Raw genomic sequence first — 19,787 nt, forward strand, 5'->3', positions numbered from 1 at the left:
CCCATTTCTGAAGAAGGGCCTAGGCCTGAAACGTCAGCCTTCCTGCTCCTCTGCTGCTGCTTGGCCTGCTGTGTTCATCCAGCTCTTCACCTTGATATCTCAGATCCTCCAGCATCTGCAGTTCCTACTGTCTCTGAAACAATTTTAACCCCACTGTGAAGCCTCTTCTAAGGATGCCTACCCTGAAGAAGTTACCCTTCTCCCTCCGGAAAAACCTCAGTGGATCTCTCTCCCACTGCAACTCTCTCGTAATCTCTTTGGCCTTGAAACTGCTCGACCACGTCCTGAAGCAAACCAGGTACTACAGCCACATCACCTTTCTTAGTACCTGCCTACGGAACCAGTTCATCCCCAATGGACTACAGTCCACATTCAGGCCTTCCCAATTTGGCACCAACCGTGACAATGTCTAACCCCATTTCTGAAGAAGGGTCTAGACCTGAAACGTCAGCCTTCCTGCTCCTCTGATGCTGCTTGGCCTGCTGTGTTCATCCAGCTCTACACCTTGTTATCTCTTTGTGCAGAGACAGCTCAGTTGCTACATTGCTTGGGCCAACTGTACTAAATTCTAACTATTTCGCCTAAGTTGACAGACTTTTGTTAATGTGAGAAAGGTGGCCAAAATGAATATTAAACGTGTCATTGATGCGCAGTAGGAGGTGCTTTTCTTAAGTGATGCCCTTTTTGCAATGCATATAGTGGTTGTTATATTGTATGTGGCCTGATCTGAGCAACTTAATATTGACAATAGAGGAACAGGAAAAGAAACTGTAGAAATTAACTTTACTGCAGAATTTTTCTTGTAATTCTGTACAAGTATGGATGTCAAATTATATGAAACAATTAGCAAATGTCCTGTTAATTTAGAATTTAAGGTAACAGTCGTGTCATTTGCCTGGGGGGAGGTGAGGGTGCTGTGGGTGGAATATAGTTTGGTTTTGATTGCCAGGTTCACAATGTAGCAGTTCTTTTACCCCACTAAAAATATAGTGATCCTATTTATTTAGCATTTCTGAGGAAAGCCTGAAGTCAAAAAAGGGGAATATATGGAAGCACAAGCCTGAATTTGCTTGTCTTGGCATTATTGCATGTTGAAGTTCAGTGTGATTTGTGCGGTGATAGACTGCTTAATGGTTCTATATATATTGTTTTTGTACCTTTTTAAGGTTGTTCTTTCAATGAAATGTCAATCCAGAAAGAGGCTATATAAGATACCTATTGCCAAGAATTGGCTCAATGCAGGAGTTGGTGTAATCCTATTTCCCTACACTCTTCAAAGTGTCCAATATATTTTCGCAGAAGTGCTGTGGTTGATTTGTCTTGAGTAGCATCTCATGTAATGCATTCTATTCACTATATTAAACCTTTCTTATTAAAATAATTGCTTAGATCCTCTCCCCTTTTAGAACTGATATTAACTCCCAGACTTTCTAATGGCTGAATAGTCCTTATTTCAGTGTGGATGGGAGTTGCAATGGGAGCACTGTGGAATCCCCATCATACCAGACTCCGAAGGAATTGCACAGGAAATTGAAGATGATGAAACTACTTAACTAATTACTCAGAAAAAGTTCAACTATTAAATACATAGTCTAACCCCTGAGTATTCAACTGACCCTACACTTACCTCAATGAACCCCAACTATACCCTCCTTAGACCACTTACATCCTCCCCAACCTGACACTGGTGGGACCCCCTCCCACCCACACACATGCACTCTCTCTGAACCTAATACCTCCTTTGTCCCACTCCAGACGTGATTCCCCTGTACCAGGGAGGCAACAAACTAATCTGGAGTCACGTATATAGCCATAGAAATAGCTATTTGTTTCTCTAACTATCAAAATTCCCTGTTACCGTTGTGTTTTTCCTCCTCTTCATCTTCTTCACGTACAGCTGTGCCACCCATGGTTCCATAAATGTGGTTGTGACTGCACTCCTCTGATTAACCAGTGCTTTCAACAGTATTCAAAATAGAAAGCCAATTAGCGAGTGAGACCTCGGAAGACCCCAAGCCGGTTCTCTTCCACTACCTAGTGGTTATCCGTTCCCATCTTGTTTCCATGTTCCTAGCCTGCAGTATAAGTGCTTATATGCTAACTCCTCACACGTGTGCTCATCTAGGTCCCTGGTAGCATCTATGACTCCCCAAATATTGCAGGCCATGCATTCCACATAACTGAGCTGCCCTGTGATGCATTGACTTTACTTGACTTATGTTAACTATATTTTACTTTGATGGACTTAAAAATAATCTTAGACCTATTATTAAAACTGACTAGTGCTGATAAATCCAATCAATACTTAATACACTTTACTAGTTGCTATAAACCTTACTTAAAGAATCCCATTTCCGTGTGAACCTAATTTATTGTTTACTCGGTTTGAGTCCCACTCTGATGTGGGTCCCTCGCTGTGGTTTGAAAGATGGAACTCCCCGACACACTTTATCAGATGACTTTTCAACTCTGCAGTGCACATCATTACCTGAGCTGTATCCACAAATGTCATTGAGATATTGGATAATGATATGGTAGGAACCCTGGCTTATTTTCTCGATCCCAGTTCTAGGTCAATCATTGCAGCATAATTAATGTTAGTTTAGATTAATAACTCATCACAGCCTGGAAATTAGGTCTAAAGTTTCAAGGCTGAACACTATACCAGTGGCTTCTTTACCACTTGGGCTTCTAGAAAATTAGAGCTTTCATTTCTGAGTTGATTATGCAAAGTCACAAGTGAATATCAATTAGCAGACAGTTGCTTCTTCACCAATGGTCAAAATCTTTGTGATAATGTAACAAATTATAATTGTCATATGTTGAAAGTATCTGTTCTAAACTTTTTTCCATTTAATCTTCCTGGTTCCTTGGTGACTACTCCTCTTTACTTCTGAGCTATTTATTGCTCATGCAGAAAAATAGTTTACTAGGAAGGGAATAGCAGCGTAGGTCAAAACCTTTGATGTAATAGTATCCTCCTCTTCAGTTCTAAATGAGTCTTTTGATATTAGTGGAGTGTTGGGTAGAAAGACATCTGATGAGATTTCACATGGTGGCAGATAAACCCTCAACATTAAGTTGTAAGATTTGGAGAGTACACCTTATTGCACAAAGCCAGAGGTTTGCTCTGTGTTGAGTTTAATGGTTTTGGGCAGACTGGGATTCTGTGAAGGGTAATTTAGTTTTCTTTTGGAATTCACTTGGCTTGCAAGATCATTTGCTTCCTAGCTGGCTTCTGGTTCTGACAGGGAATGTGGCATAAATGCTGATCCATTGTTCCCCAATATATATTTATTGTCTACATGTGTAGTATAGTGTCCCCTGTAGAGATGTTATGCCAGTCTAATCACCTTAAACTCAGCAAATAAGGAGGCAATCACTTGGGTGCAGGGATTCACATTCAGCAAGTAAATAATGGAAAGCCAGTCTCCTTTTCTTCATTTGTTTATGAAATGTTTAATGTTGTTCATAAAAACTGCAAAACTCATACTAATATGGTACACTACGTTCTTAGTTTGCTGGAGAAAAAAGTATCACTCTTTGAGGTATGATGTACCTCTAAGGAGAAACTTGTTCTAAATCAAAGTTAGACTTGTACAATGCAGTGAGGTTGTACATAACTGCATTAATAACTTTATTTTGCTATTTTACACATTACACAACAAGTTGTGCGAAGCCCCAAATGAATTCCTATTTATACAAATTGGTATCTATTTCTCACTAAGAAGTTTACTTTCTTGAAGCAAATAAAAGCACATGGTCACAAAATAATAATAAAATGAATCCTTTATAAATTGCCTATTATTGATACTTTAGTCTAGAAATGTGCTAACAGTTTCTAGTAAGTTGCACGTACCTTATGCAAAGAAGCAAATTGCAAAGCTTGAATTGTTTTAACAAAACATGCTGCAAATCAAGCCAAAAAAAAAATTCTCCATTGACATTTTTCGCAAAGAATCTAATGAGCTATGCATTTTTAATCAACTACCTGTTTGCCTTTATGTCCATTCATATTTTTTGCACAATTTAAAAACAATAGAACAGAATATCTTGTTAACAATAATTCAGTTTGCCTTGACCAAAGTAACTGTTCATCATGCGCATCAGCCAAAACTTTTAAGTTCTGTTGCATGCTGAGAGTTTGGAATTTTATTAAGCATGCGATATATATTTTTAAAAAAATCCTTAATACTAATTTTCTTTGTAACAAAAAAGCAGATTTTTTTTGAAAAGCAACAGTTATAAAGTTGTTGATTCCTTTCGTAAAACTAGTTTTAACTTTGTCATCTTCCCTGTGAAGACCTCACCTATGTGGTCATTATTCCTGGTTGAGCCTTGGCATAGTGTATTAAATAGATCAAATTACATATGCGGTAGACAACTGTAATAGATGCATAACTTTATGACATAACTGAAAAAAACTGTTAATGTGTTTTTATATGCTGTTAATAATATGTATCGGTTTCTCTTGAAAATAAAAGCTGCAATCATGTTGTCTACAACTACTTCTGCCCTTAAAGAACATTTAGTCAAGTGGGTTTTATTTTTGGGAAGGGCAAATCTGTTCAAGGTAACAGAATTGCCCCAGCACAGTTGGTGGCTATTTGGCCTATCATGTCTGCACTGGTTCTCCAAATGAACAATTTCTCTGGTGTCTTTGTCCCACCTTTCCCGCAACCTAGAATATTCTTCCTTTTCAGATTACAGTCCAATTCCCTTTCAGACACCACTCGTTCCGTGAAACTTTTTTTATTCCCTATACAACTTCTGTTTCTTTCGTCAATTATTTTAAATTTGTGCCCTCTTGTTCTTGATCTATAAGTGGGAAGTTTCTACCTATCTACTCTGTCCAGATCCCTCATGATTTCGAATACGTCCATCAAGTATTCTTTCAGCATTCCTTTCTTTGAGGAAAACAGTTCCAGCTTCTCCAATCTAAGATGAGGTATAGTAATTGTCAATGCAGCTAGATTGTCAGATGAGTTTCCTGTGGAATGTTGTACAAGATGTTATAGTGAGTTTTCTTTATATTCACTCATGGGACGTGGGCATCACTGGCTGGGCCAGCATTTATTACCTGTCTATAGTTGCCCTTGAGAAAGTGATGGTGAGCTGCCTTCTCTAATTGCTGTAGGTAGATACACAAGGCCATTAGAAAGAGTTCCAGGATTTTGATCCTGCAACACTGAAGGAATGATGATATATTTCCAAGTCAGGATGGTGAGTGGCTTGGAGGGGAATTTACAGGTGGTGGTGTTCCCATTATCTGCTGCCTTTGTCCTTCTAGGTGACAGTGGTTAAGAGTTTGAAAGGTGCTGTCTAAGGAGCATTGATGAATTTATACCTTGAATCTTGTAGATTGTACACAGTGCTGCTACTGAGCGTTGGTGGTGGAGGGGGTGGATGCAGTGCCAAGCTCCTTGTATTGTTGGAGCTACATTCATCTGTGCATGTGGGGAGTATTCCATCATACTCTTGACTTGTGCCTTGTAGATTGTGAACAGGTTTTGGGTAGTGAGGAGATGAGTTATTTGCAGCAGTATTCCAAGCCTCTGACCTGCTCTTGTAGACACTGTATTTCTACAGCTAGCCCAGTTGCGTTTCTGGTCAATGGTAACCTTCAGGATGATGATGGTGGGAATTCAATGATGGCAGCGCCATTGTTAGAGTGCAAATAGTAGAAAAAAAAGCTAATTTCATATTACTGCTGAACTCTTGCGGACAGTACTCCCTAACCTGGTTGTGCAAGTTACTTGCGAGTCTTTCCTGTTTTCAACGACCATGTTACTCCATTCCTTCAATGAAACTCTTTATTAAAAACAAGTTTAAAGCATAAGGCTTGGGATTTTTTGCGGAATGTTTGAAACTTCCTTGACAATGTTGGGTGGGTAAAGTGGTACTTCTGACTGCTGGAATGAACAAATGAACCAGGTCTCACTTAATATTAAATTAGTGTAATTTAAATACCTGCAGTATATTTGAGTGTTTTCTGAGAGTTAGTTTCTAAATTGAGTTTTGAAATGAGTATTTTTGAAAAAGTTTTCTCAGGGAATTTGATATAATTAACTGGCCAATTCATTTAATAGGATATTACTTCCAGTAATACTTTCAACATCAGTCTTTTAGTTCTTCCATTTTTCTAGTGGCCTTGCACAAATGACCTTGGTTTTAATAAAGCTTGCTGTATAATTGTAAGGTAAGGAAACAATAAGCTCTGCTTTGGTATGTCCCACTGCAGTGTACCAGCATTGCTGGAATTCAACAGATTAAACAAAATCAAGTTAATTTGTGGTTAGCTGCATGGGACTAAGGAATTTGGTACAAGTTTATTACAAGCAGTCTCATAATAATGAAGCAAACTTTAAAAAGTTTTATTTTGGGAAGTTCTTATTTGCCATTGCAGTTTTCAAAATGAGCTTAAGTATGTGTTTATAATGTAATAATCAATATTAGTAAAGTAATTTAAATAATGCGGAAGTGTAGTATTTAATTGTTTTCCTAAATAAGGTACAAACTTATCTATTAAATGTTGCACAAATTTTACCAATAAAGCACAATAAATCTTGTTAATTTCTATTAAACTGCAATTTGCAAACAGAGCTATTTAATAACAGTAGAAAATAAATAATTTCTGTCTCAAACTCATATGTGATAACTAGCTGTTGATAACCACATTAAACCCTGACACTAAGATGAATATTGGCCCCAGTTAAAAGCTGAATTATCTTGTGATGTATACCTAATTTAGGTATTCTTTTGGCACCTCATGGACTAGCTTTATCAAAGTGCTGGAGAAGGTGTAAGTTTACTCAGCTGAATATGCTAATATTCCTGTGCAAGTACATACATTCCAATCTCTAAGGTGAACAAAAGTTGTCCACCAACTGCAGCCCAATAAAACTGACAGGTCACAAATTGTCTAATTTCAGTATACGAAAGGACAGTTAGCAATATAGAAGTTACGTGAATATGCACAATTGCTAAAGTCATGTGGATTATTTTGTATTGGAGGTGTTACTTTGACACCCAACTCACCCCACTCAAAACAGGTACACCCCAGAATATTTTGAATTTTGACAAGGGGCTGATTTTTCAAAACATTTTCACCAAGGGAAACAGCATACTGTTTGGGAGCAACAATCTGGAACAAGATGTGTAGACCCATTACAGTAGGTAAGGAGATCAGAGGTGATGCTCTCAGCCTTCTTACCAAGATTTACACTAGTTTGTTAAATAGCTGGTGGTGACGTTGAACTTGGACTACTCTCAAACCAGGTGTCACTTTCAACGGTGTTTGCCATGAAATTGTGCTAGCGAACATGGGGAGGCGATTGCCTTGTGGTATTATTGCTGGACAGTTAATCAAGGTAATGTTTTGGGGACCCAGAGAGGAATCCCGCCACAGCACATGATGGAATTTGAATTCAGTTAAATATCTGAATTAATCTAATGATGACCACAAATCCATTGCAGACCCACAGCATTGTGGTTGAGTCTCAACTGCCCAATAGGCAATAAATGCTGGCATAGTGACCCTGTCATCATGAATGAATTAAAAAGAAAGATTCTAAACTGGTTGCAACTAGGCTATGTTAATAGCTTAGTTCACGAATTGTTGGCATCCCTTCGTCAGTATGGGCAAGTACTGAAACCCACAAAACAATCTCTTAATTTGATGAATTTGCTAGCATTTCAGTGTTACTATGGTTCTGAATGTGAATCTCTGTATACTTTTCCAGTTAAGTAAAATGCATTATCAGTCCAACCCTGTTTTTCAGATCTTGACATTGAGAAGTATAGTGACAAGAATAATCAAGTAAAACCAGAAAATATTTTGGAAACAGGGCATATTACTTTGTCCCATGGAAGCATATGCAGCCCAGATTGAAGAAAATAAACCGTTACATATATGTCAACAGCTAGCCTTCACAGCCTAAATCTACTTTAAGTAGAATAAAATGTATTTAGAAACTGCATTTCCCTGGTTAAATGTAACTTCTTCAAAGTTGTCAACATTTGTCACTAGTAACTGGACATAACCGATTATCATTTTTTTTAGCTCCAAGCTTGATGCAAGTTAAAGAAAAAATGCCTAATTGATTCTAGTGCTACCAAATCGATGACAAATTACATCTTAAAAAGCATTTTTGATATATTGCCATGTTCCATCTGCTCTGATACTTCAGTCCTGCTCTCCAAGCAATCTGATTTGATGTTAAGGACCTACATTGCTAGTGGGAAAATATATTTTTCTTATGAACCACTGATTCATGCATAAACCTTTGGGTTTGGGGAGAGGCAGTTCATGTTTTTGCATTTTTTTTGTTATATCTGAGAAATGAGCTTCAACGTTTTCTTTGGAGTAGTCTGCTCTCTAATTCTTAAATTTGCATTTTATTTCAGATTGTGAAATTAACTTTCACATCGTTTAATCCTATTGATGACCACAGTGACATTTCTGCTGTAAAATTTTAAAACCGTATTTAATTTCTCTTTTGTATATTTAAAGACCCCCTTAGGGCAGCTAGTAATTTTCACTTAATTCTGTAATTATTTTCAGACATATAATTGCATGTGAATGATTTAGCAGAGAGATGAAAGGAACATCTCAAAAGCTATGCATTGAGAAATCCATCAGTCCATAATTCTGTAGGAAACTGCACTACTAACTGTTAAATTTCCCATTTATGAAGTCAGAAATTGTCTAGTGCTCAGGGCTTGAAGCTTTGAGGGCGAATCTTCATTTCAACTTGTTTCAGTGAGTAATTTGAACCACGCCAGCCGTACCATGTGATGCCATCAGAGTTTTGAGTGTGCTGTCCTTGACGATAGTAAACTCCATTCAGATTGGAATCTGTGCAGCAGTTGTACCAGTAACCACCTGCAGGAGACAGGATAATAGGCCATTGTATAAATTGTGGTATTATTTCTTATAGTTAAAAATTAGGGAGGCAGCGGAGAAGGTGATAGATGGTAACATATTTTTCAAAATCAGAAGAGCCAGGTAGTCACAGTGGTCTTTCCAGGGCAGTCAAAATTTTTCTTTGCAATGTATTCATGGAATTCACTAATATTTAGTAGATTATAGATTATAGATCATAGACCATAGAATCCTTGCAGTGTGGAAACAGGTCCTTCGGCCCCACACGTCCACACTGACCCCCAGAGCATCCCACCTGGACCCATTCCCTTAATCTACACATCCCTGAACACTACGGGCAATTTAGCATGGCCAGTCCACCTAACCTGCACATCTTTGGACTGTGGGAGGAAACTGGCGCACCCGGAGGAAACCCACGCAGACACAGAGAGAATGTGCAAACTCCACACAGACAGTTGCCCGAGACTGGAATTGAACCCGGGTCCCTGGCGCTGTGAAACAGCAGTGCTAACCACTGTGCCGTCGTGCCACCCCAATTATGCAATATATTTTCACATTTCTTAGCAAGCATTACTGTTAAAGGGTTTTTCTATTTTTGATCAGATATGCCCAGTGTAATGAATTATTATTTTGTGGAAGGTTATTGTTTTCCTTCTGTAACTTAATTTTAATATAGCATTGTATAAATGGACACTAACTGAAAATTCTATGATCCATCAAGAGCGCAACAAAATCTTATTTTCTTTATGTTTACTTATTGGCTCTTACCTTTGCGGAAATATGCACAGTTGTCCACACACTTGTCATTGTCTTTGTCCTTTGTACTGAAGGCAGTATTGTTATGGTATCTGAGTGAGTCCCGTTTGGCTGTCCCATTGTAATTTCCAATTATTAATTTGTAGCTGTTCAATTCATCGCTTATTGAAAAGTAGTCGTATTCTGCATAACAAGTATGTCCTTCCCAGTCCTATTGTTACATAAGTCAAGTAATTAAACAGTTCACTTACATTGATACAAATTGTTACCAGCACATTGTAAATATTTAATGAATGTATTAATTCACATTTAGTTTATATTTCACTTTTTAAGGTGCAAATTTAAATGTTACATGACTTACTGTGTCCAATTCTGTTCGTTAAATATTTCAGCTGAAATAGAAATCATTATTTTGGAAAAATGAATAAGTAGAAATTCTAATGGGTTACCTCCATATCAATTCTGAGTATGCTTGGCTGCCTAGTTAACCGAAAAATGTGATCATTGCCCAGCCAGAAGTCCCCACGGATGTTGCCAAAGCCTCGCTTGTACTGTTTCCAGTCACGGTGGAAAGAGCTTAGTCCAACTTTTCGACGTTGTATAACAGTCCAGCCGCCACCTCCAGTTTCCATGTCACAGTATACCTGTAATAGTCCAAATAAATATTCAACACATCATAAAGAGTAATCTTGAAAACTGATGCTATTAACTAGACTTTCACTCTCTGGTAATAAGATTCAAAGCGTCATTTACTCATCTAAGTTTGGGCCCATAACCTATTGCCTCATCATTTGGATTTCCTGTTTGGTAAGCCCAATTGAAAGCATTATGTAAAAGATCTCAATGAACAAATTTGAAATGCTGGAAATTAGAAATAAAAATTAGGACAATTTACTGTAAAAATAAAATCAAAGTAACTTGTAAAAACAAAATGAGATGGTAATGTTTCAAATGTAATCCTAAATTAATTAATTGATTTAAGGTGGGAGAATGTGGGCACCGATTATGATTATTCTGTTTGCAAATGCTAGCAGACCGTATATTTCCAGTTCATTGTATTCTACTTCTATTAAATTATATTCTTTTCACGGATTCCTGCTACTGGATTAATCAAATTTTTAAAGAAAATAGTTGCTGCTTTCTTCCTGTTATGGAACTTTGCATCTTTTCAGTCTGATTTCATTGTCCGTGGCAAAAAGCAAATGAATGAAAATTTCCTGATTGACAGTGAGCTCATAAATTAAAATGGATTTGAATAATTGAAGCAAGCTTTAGTTTAACTTGGATAAAGATATCTGAAAATGCATTAAGTATTAATTATTAAAAGAACAGAAGTGTTGTTGCTCATCTGCAGTAATGTTTTGATTTAAAATTCTTAGTCTGGAGCACTCACAGGACATATCCCCTCTTTCAACAATAAAATCCATAAAATGTATAGGTCAAATTTACAATGTTTATAATGATCAGTAAAATGAAGAGACAATATATTTAGTGTTCATGGACAATTCTCATACCAGAGTATAATCTTCACAAATGTTTGTGTATTGCAATCCATCAATTTAAATATTTTGTGACAGTGAAGCATGTGCAAAAGATGACAAAAGTAAAGGATGTTTATTTCAAGCAGTATAACCTCAAATTCTGGAGTTCCTAGGAATTCGTCGGCAGGCAGCTTGTATACTCCAGATATTCGATAATTCTTCTGGTAGAGTGATGTGCAGTCATACATGGCATCTATGAACAAGAGATTAACGACTGCATTACTATTCGAGTTCCCATGTTTTAAGTCAAACTGTTATTGTTACTGCGTATATTTGAGCAAAAATAAAGAGTGGCCTTCTTTCTAATAATATCTTTATAAAACATTTTCCATAATGAGAGGTACAAATGGAACTGTGATTGAAATCTGTGCTGATATTCAGTACTCACTTGACCAGGAAAATTCCATTTATTCTCTTAATCACTGTCAATGAAACGACACTAAATAGTTACAAAATCCATTACAGTAAGAAAGCACTGAAATTAGTTGAGATTTTTTTTAATCTTTCAAATATTAGCTGTGGAAATATTAGCAAATGCAGCATATGTACAGGTCACTTTGAAATATTCTGTATGTTATTCCTATGTAAATTTTGTACGCATTACATTGGCATTATTTTCCTGTGGGTACAGACTTGTGTTTTGCTATAACCATCTGAATTAAACTGCTCATTTCATCCTAATTTAACTTTGTTTTCAGTCAATTTTGTTTCAAATGTCGTCTTCTTCTCCTTTTGTCAGAATGTATAGAATCATAGAATCCCTACAGTGTGGAAACAGGCCCTTCGGCCCAACAAGTCCAGGTGTATAGACATCATAAATGAATTACTACATTTTACTCTGTATCTCATAGCTCCTGAACCCTTCCTCACAAGGTACTTATCCAGTTCTCTCCTAAATGTGTTGATAATGGCAGCCTTCCAGTGGATCCAAGGACAATTTGGTCAGTACGTTAACTACTGTCTGGTTAAATTTTTTTTAAAATAAAGACTATGTATTCACCTGCCTCTTTGATATTCAGATCCACAAATTACGCTTCATTGACACACAGGAGAATACCCTGTGATTTGCTTTGCATGAATTTTCTGTATACTGCTGTCTAAGGCTAATTTGAGTGACTTGGTTTAAATACTGTTTTCGTCTTTCAAAACAAAACAAACCAGTGAGTGTACCTGACCCCTGTTGATAGAAATAACTCAGCCATGCAAATTTATAGCTTTTCTGTATTTTTACTAACTGGAACAAATTAATTATTTAATCTTTATGAGTTCAAAGGTTGGAACAGTCAAGACTCACTCCAATTATACGTTAGATACTGGCTGTTACATGTGAAGACAGTGCAAACCTAACTGAAGTCAGATGTATGCACTTCTAATTAAACCCATTTTAATTTATGGTGATGAATAGTTTTTGATGTAACTTAACTTGGAGACACATCCAGTTTTAAATTTAATTTTGTGAAGATTTTGAGAACTAAGTTTTCCAATACCCCCATCTGATTTTAAAAAAATCTAACATTAACTTCGAGAAAACTTAAATTTTCATTGCACTCTGACTGTCGAAAGTGATTTATCATGATTGGGTTAGGGTAGTGGTATGTTGGTTTGTATGTATTCTTCAGTTCAGCAATGCCAGTTGCTGTTCATTTGAACTGTTTCCAAAATATGGTTCAGTACGCAAAGTTGTGGCTTGTCAGATGTCCAGAGTAAAGGAAAATTGCAGGGCTGGGTTGTTCAGTGGAAGTTTAAATAAATATGAGCACACTTCATAGATTAGACACAGAAATAACAAAAAGGGAAAGTACATTATTTATAGAACTCTGGAGTCCTAAGAGAAGTTGAACATAGTGTCATTACGGCAGAGAACTGCTGGTGCTCCAGAAAGGGAAATATGCAGCCAGATAATTTTTGTCATTCGAATAACTGAAGCAGAACAATTTTGGTCTTTCAGATACTTGACACTTCTTTTACATTTACTTCCTATACTGAAGTGGCTGATTTGAACTTCGGTACCAAATGAGGTACTGCAGTTGGCATTAGGACTCTTGGACCAGGAAGGGCATACACCAACTTGGTTTCTTGCTTCCAATCACTTTGCTGTTGAAAAAGCTTCCCCATACATAGGTATTTTGGGAACATTATTTGATTGAATTGTTGAGGCTTCCCTAGCAACATGGCTGCCAACATTATTTTCTATGTGTCTTGCATAAAGTATGGATGTTTGAGCCAATACTTTAGTTCTACTTCGAGAAGATAGCAACATTAGAAGACAATTGAATTGTGCCCATGTATAAACTTTTGTGTACATGGCCGATGTTCTGTTGCCTGTTCTGTAAATGGAGTGTCTCGTGTATGAAAATGTGAAATAACTTCTGATTTGATGCTGATATATTACAATAAGATGTGTAAGTATTTTTGTTCTAGATTTTATGTAATCTTTCTAACTGTCTGAGGTTATCTTGGAAGTAACAATTTGGTTTGGTCATTTGTTTCCCAAAAATGAAACAACCTTTTCATTGTACGGTTATAGAATGTCATCGAATCATAGAATCTCTTCAATGCAGAAAGAGGCCATTTGTCCCATCGAGTCTGCACCAATCCTCCAGAAAGCATCCCACCCTATCCCAGTAACTCCACATTTTGCTATAGCTAATCAACTTAGCCTGCACATCCTAGGACACTACAGGGCAGTTTAGCACGGTCAGTCCACCTAACCTGCACATCCTTGGACTGTGGAAGGAAACCGAAGCACCTGGCGGAAACACACGCAGACACGGAGAACATGCAAACTCCACACAGACAGTCACCCAATGTTAGAATTGAACCTGGGTCCCTGGCGCTGTGAGGCAGTAGTGCATTGAAATATCATAAGTTGACTGAGCAGTTGGATATTTCTAGGATTATTACAAATTATAATCATTTTAGAGTCAAATGGTTTAACAACTGTTGCAGCAATTCGCTCAAACAATTTGATTGTATGTTAATGAAAATAGCCTCTGGATCTTGTGGATAGATGGGTCTTTCCACCTTACATAATATTTATATTTCCCTCAATGTGCTATCTGCATCAATAATAACTTTTATAATTGCACATTTTGCGATCCTTAATAATTATCTTGAAGTTATTTTTGTCTCTTGTTTTTCTCATCTTTCACTGAAGTCACACTCATCTGATTATTAATCCAGAGATGGTGAGCATCCTTCAATGACATAATCAAATGGCCATATTTCCTGAGCAAGTCTAAACAGTAAGGACACTTGTCAGGCTCTTCCAGTCATCAAACATATCACAAATGAGGCTGTACCTTTCTTCAGTAAAATGGTTTTTAACCACCTACGATAGAATTGTTTTGTAACTGTTGCAATTACGATTTGCAGAATTTAATATATAAGTGGTAATTTTGAACTGCACACAAAATTCAGAAATTTTGTCTTTTCACTTTTTCGGGTTCAGAAGCATGCTTCAGCCGTAGAACATATCTTTAGATCATTGCGGTGTAAATGTCTGTAATCTGTCAACTGTTGAGGTCTATTTTAGTGCTTCAATCAGATGGCACTATATTGGTTGAATGTCTTAGATGTTTAAAAAGAAACTTAATTCTGACTGAAACCTTTTCCAGTTATTTTAAACCTATTTAACAGCTCATTTATTTTGCAGAATAGGTCGACCACCAAACTCCCTCCCCAACTTCCCACCCACCCTCTCTCCCTCCTCTTACCCCCTCCAAAAAACTGCCAACATCTTTACTTTGAATTTTGTGAAATGGCAAACTGATTTTAAAATTTCACCGAGCTCTCCTCATTGTAATGTACTGTAATGTTGATAAATACTTCTATAAATATTAGAACACAAAAAGGCTAAAATGTTAGTTTATTTTCCATCCCTTCTGCTTAAGTTATTGCTGAGGGGTGCAGTTTGAAAATGACAGCAACAGAGCAATATTGTCATATTGAATAATATGTCATTTTTAAAACAAAATCCATTAAATGGCTAGGTAATTGACAGTAAAATACAATTGGTGTCAGATTGATCCAGTTAGTTTAAGATTAAATTTGATGTTGTTACCTCCAAAGTTAGTTTGCTAATATTTATAGAAATCCAACTTACATTTTACTAATGGTAAAGTGGCACAGGCAATAAAAATATAAGGGCCACTTTCTTTTCAAGGCAGAAAGTTTGTCTAGAGTGCCATTGGATATTTTGCATTCATCTGAATAGCTGCATGGAACCTTACTTTAATGTCTCACTCAAAAGATGACACCCTGACAGTTCTGGGTAATTGTTGCACTGTATAAATGTGTCACCGTAGCCTTGGAATTGGGTTTGGATCTGCAACTGAGACAAGAATGCTACTATTGATCCCTATTGATAGTTTTGTCCTTCTGCATTGCAGGCAGTACAGACAATTGGGTCTTCATCTATAGCAGAACTAAATAACGTAAACAACCTAGCAGCTTAAATGTGAAAATGTGGAACTGTGAATATTGTTGAGTTAATGATTCCAGTTTCAGTGGACTGAATGGATGGAGACCATTCCTGATTTCACAGAGCTCAATGTGTCAATAGAAGCTGAATCTCGGAGTTTAACGTAAAAGAGGGAGAGCAGTGTACTGGACCTATTTTCTCAATATTGGATCAGAAATTCAATAAATGTATAAATGATTCCAGAATCTTTCTGACTTCTTTAGGTGAGGTGAGAAGCGAGATCCTTTCAGGCATTGTTTCAGATAATGATTGAATAGTGAAAGTATGCCATTTGATCTGCTTCACTAGCTGGTGAGAATGCAAGATTACTGCGATTTCTTGTCTTCTTTGACTCAGTGTCTGATAGAATCATGTGAATCACAGGCTCAAGGTCTCTGAATGGAATGTGAGTGTTCTTTGTATGGACTCCAGCTACATATGCAAATATGAGTTTGCAACTGGACTGTTAAACATGCAATGTACAGGCAGGAGCTGTCAGGCATGGATTTCTGTTTTGAGATTGGAGATAGAAAGTCCTTTGGTAGTTTCACTAACTTGTCAAAGCTAAAAGCTTCAGGATAAGTTCTGCTTTGAGGAAATTTGAGCCATTGAATGGAAAAGTGGGGTTCCTGACCATTACAATACAATCGTGGTTCACAAGTTTGCAACATATACACTGTTGAATGCAGCCTGGGATCCCATCATGATCTTGTCACTCATGCCCTGCCCCTGCTTTTCAAGTGGTGGGGAGGAAACCAGGCTTGCCTTTGCCATTTTAAGTTTAGAATACACATAAATTCAGCCATTACATAAAATGCGATAGGAATGAATGATTTTTAAAAAAAATTAGTTTCATATGAGGAGAAAGTTTATCCCACAAAGTTCGACCTTACAGATAAAAAGAAAAAAAAACTAACTTGCCAGTATGCATCTCTGTTCTCACTATTGCAGTTGATTTGAAAAGTTTTGTAATTTTGAAGTAAAAATAAATGTGATTATTGCAGCATTTAAGTACATTATGTGATAACAGAATTTTTGAAATTTTTTAGACTGTTCAAATTTAGCATTGATATATTTTGTGCTAAAACAGAATGTAATTTGAACATGATAGCTCTTTGGGGCAAAATCAACTCAAACTGTAGTTACTTGAGTAACTCCATGTCATGTACTGGCAGCATTAAATATATCGACCTTCTATAAACGATGAATGAACAATTTAATTTTGTTTTATATACAAACCAATTAAAATTTAGTGTCTTGTCGATTACTTTAACAAGTCAGAAAAAAATATTGAAAGAACTGCTCTATTTTAGTGTAGGTTCTTGCAGAAAGAAAATATAGTGAAATGAAATCTGTTAATAAGTAAAATGGAAAACTAGTTAGTAGCCTTGTTCACAGATTTTGGAGAGTTTGATTTGGGGTGAGTGAGTTCAAAGGCACTTGTATTTTTTGGAGAAGAATTAATTGTGCTCTTTCAGTTCAAATATGATCCCTGATTTATTTTTTGTGATCCATTGTCCACATAATTGAAAGTTTTCCAAATGATATACGCGTTTGACTGGGATCTCGCTCAAGAAAATTGGGAAAACCCAGACTACATTATACAGCTGTGTTTTATTAAGTAGAAATTTGGCTTTCATTTGTCAAGCTTTGTCTGATAATGCTCCTGTAAAGTCTCTTGGAATATTTTACTGTGTTAAATGCGATTTACAAGTAGTTGTTGTTCATAGTTAATCAATGTGAGCTGTTTCTTCATAATACTGATATATAAATGTGAAGTATTATCTTTCTGATTAATTTCAACTATAGAGAAATAACAGTAACTATTTTCAAACTGAAGAGCTTTTAATATTTTTTCAATGGCTAAAGCACCTTTTTAGAAGTTAAATTTCAACTGCCTGTGATTATTAATTCCATATCCGACCTTATGACAAATACATTTAATAACATCTTCCTTCCCATCACTCACTCATCAGAATAATCTACTCTTACCTGTTGATGTCTGTGTAACTGTTTGGGCTGCTTGAAGCTGAATAATGTCTATCCGATTGTTGACTTCCGAGTATTTTCCTTCAGCTTCTGTAATGCGAGATTCCATCTGCCGATAGCCATTTTCCACTTCCATCATTTGCATGACTACATTTATCCAGTCAGTCTCCTGTTTCCTACTGAGCTCAGCCAGAATGCTAGTCAGGTTGGCCACCTGGATCTTCAGCTCTTTAAGATCATCACAGCAGGTCATGAGTTTCAGAATGTTGAGTCCTCCTGCAGCTCCCCTTCTCCGGGGTGCTTTCTGAACACGGCTATAACTTGGAGAAACGATGCAGAGGAGCAAAATGAATGAAAGAAGCCAAAACCAATTTTTGACCGTCATCTTTGGAAATTAATTAATATAAAAATCTTTTGTCCTTGAGTTTAAACACTTGCCACTTTGGATTACGTTTTCAAAAACATTAACAAAACTACTGATCTACTTTGTCCGAGTGTTTCAAAGTTTTTTTTTAGTAGTTCAGAATAATTAGAAGCTCTTTGAGAGAAATTCCTCTTGTGCACTTCATCCAGTAAAGATTGAAACTTGCTCGCTTTAAGTATTCCTGCTGTCCTTTTCTGAAAAATGTAGGCAGTCTTGGAAATAGCCCAGACACAGCATCTTAAATACCTAATGCGTTTTTAGTCTGTGCCCCTCCCATTCCCTGCGCATGTGGCATGCTCCTCCCAGTCCATCAATTAGCCTCAGGTGCTGACAGGAATGTGGGCTGGAGCTTTCTTTGGGAGAAGGATGCCTTTTGTTTGAGGTTTGGCGAGTAAAGGACTTCAGTCCTGTCAGCTTTTCTTGATATTATATTACCAGTGTTGCGGAGGAAGGTAGAAGCAAGTTTATTCTTTCCCCCCTCATTTCTTATAGATACATGCTGTGATGAGTTAAACTATTCAAAGCTATTAGTACAGTTGAGGAATAACTTCCAATGGTATACCACACGCAAATATTCACATTTATCTTGTGGGTTTCAATGAGTTTTTAAACATAAAATCTATTGTACAGCATGTTAGAAGAAATATGTTTTGAAAAGTAACAAAACAAAAAAAGTCAGCAGTTTGCCTTTTTGTGCAGACAGAGTGCTATAAGGTGATTACTTTAGACTGCTAAAATACTTAAGCAACATACTGTTTCACTTACTTGTGCAGCTGATATACATTTTATTGAGGTTAGCCACAACATCGGACTCATGTTGCAGATTTATCCTGCAGTCTTCATTTGTAATCAAAATTATGTTTTAAAAGTTGCCTGCATTTTTATTTTGTGATGTACTTCACATGTTTAACTGAAATTTAAGATAAACTGCTTTAAATAATATTGCAAACAGTAAATCAAAGCCAGCTCTTTCAGAATTTCAGATACATCTCCTCACATTTTCCCATATTACATCCCATCTCACAAGATTTTACCCTATCACTTAACCTGTCTTGATCTCTCCATAGACTCTTTGTCCCATTCTCACTACTTGCCTTCCCATCTATTTTTGTATCATCTGCAAACTTGGCTATGGTACATTCACTTCCTTCATCCATGTCAATATATATTGTAAATAATAGCAACTCCATCACTAATCCCTGTGTCTCTCCATAAGTTACAGGTTGCCATCCTAAAAATGAGGTTATGCTCTTTGGCAGGATGAATAGTAGAGATGATTATTATTTATATGGAGAAAGTCTGCAAAAAGCTGCAGCACAGATGGATTTTGGAATTCTCATGTATAAATCTCAATAAGCTACATCCAAGTTCAGCAGGTGATGGGGAGGAGAAATGGACTGTTGGCCTCTATTTCAAAGGGAATGGAGTATGAAAATATAGAAGTCTTGGAAAAACTATGCAAGACGTTAAGTTAGATCACAATGAGAATACTGAGAGCAGTTTTGGCCTACTTATCAAAGGAAAGACATACTGGCATTGGAGGTAGTCCAGAGTATGTTCACCAGGTTGATTCCAGGTATGGAGGGATTTTCTTATGAGGAGACATGAAGTAGTTTGGACCTGTACTGAATAGAATTTAGAAGGATGAGGGATGACCTTATGAAACATACAAGTTTCTTTGGAGGCTTGACAGGGTAAATGTGAGGTACAGTTTTGCCTTGTCAGATACTC

The 19,787-nt window shown here is 36.8% G+C and overlaps 2 protein-coding genes across 2 annotated transcripts in view; one reads left to right on the forward strand and one right to left on the reverse strand.

The window, feature by feature from the left end:
- mtor (mechanistic target of rapamycin kinase) overlaps nt 1-19,787 on the forward strand; it is a 358,206-nt gene that overhangs the window by 133,705 nt on the left and 204,714 nt on the right. The gene's annotated exons all lie outside the window — the stretch shown is intronic.
- LOC109935737 (angiopoietin-related protein 7-like) lies at nt 8,702-18,017 on the reverse strand. Its single transcript, XM_020534378.2, has 5 exons — nt 17,636-18,017; nt 11,274-11,374; nt 10,090-10,284; nt 9,653-9,851; nt 8,702-8,884 (listed from the first exon to the last, which is right to left on the reverse strand). Exons 1-5 carry the CDS (start codon nt 18,015-18,017, stop codon nt 8,715-8,717), a joined length of 1,047 nt encoding a protein of 348 aa, XP_020389967.2. The 3' UTR covers nt 8,702-8,714.

Source organism: Rhincodon typus, chromosome 31 (assembly GCF_021869965.1).
Source record: "Rhincodon typus isolate 14 chromosome 31, sRhiTyp1.1, whole genome shotgun sequence".
In the NCBI taxonomy this organism is placed as follows: domain Eukaryota; kingdom Metazoa; phylum Chordata; class Chondrichthyes; order Orectolobiformes; family Rhincodontidae; genus Rhincodon; species Rhincodon typus.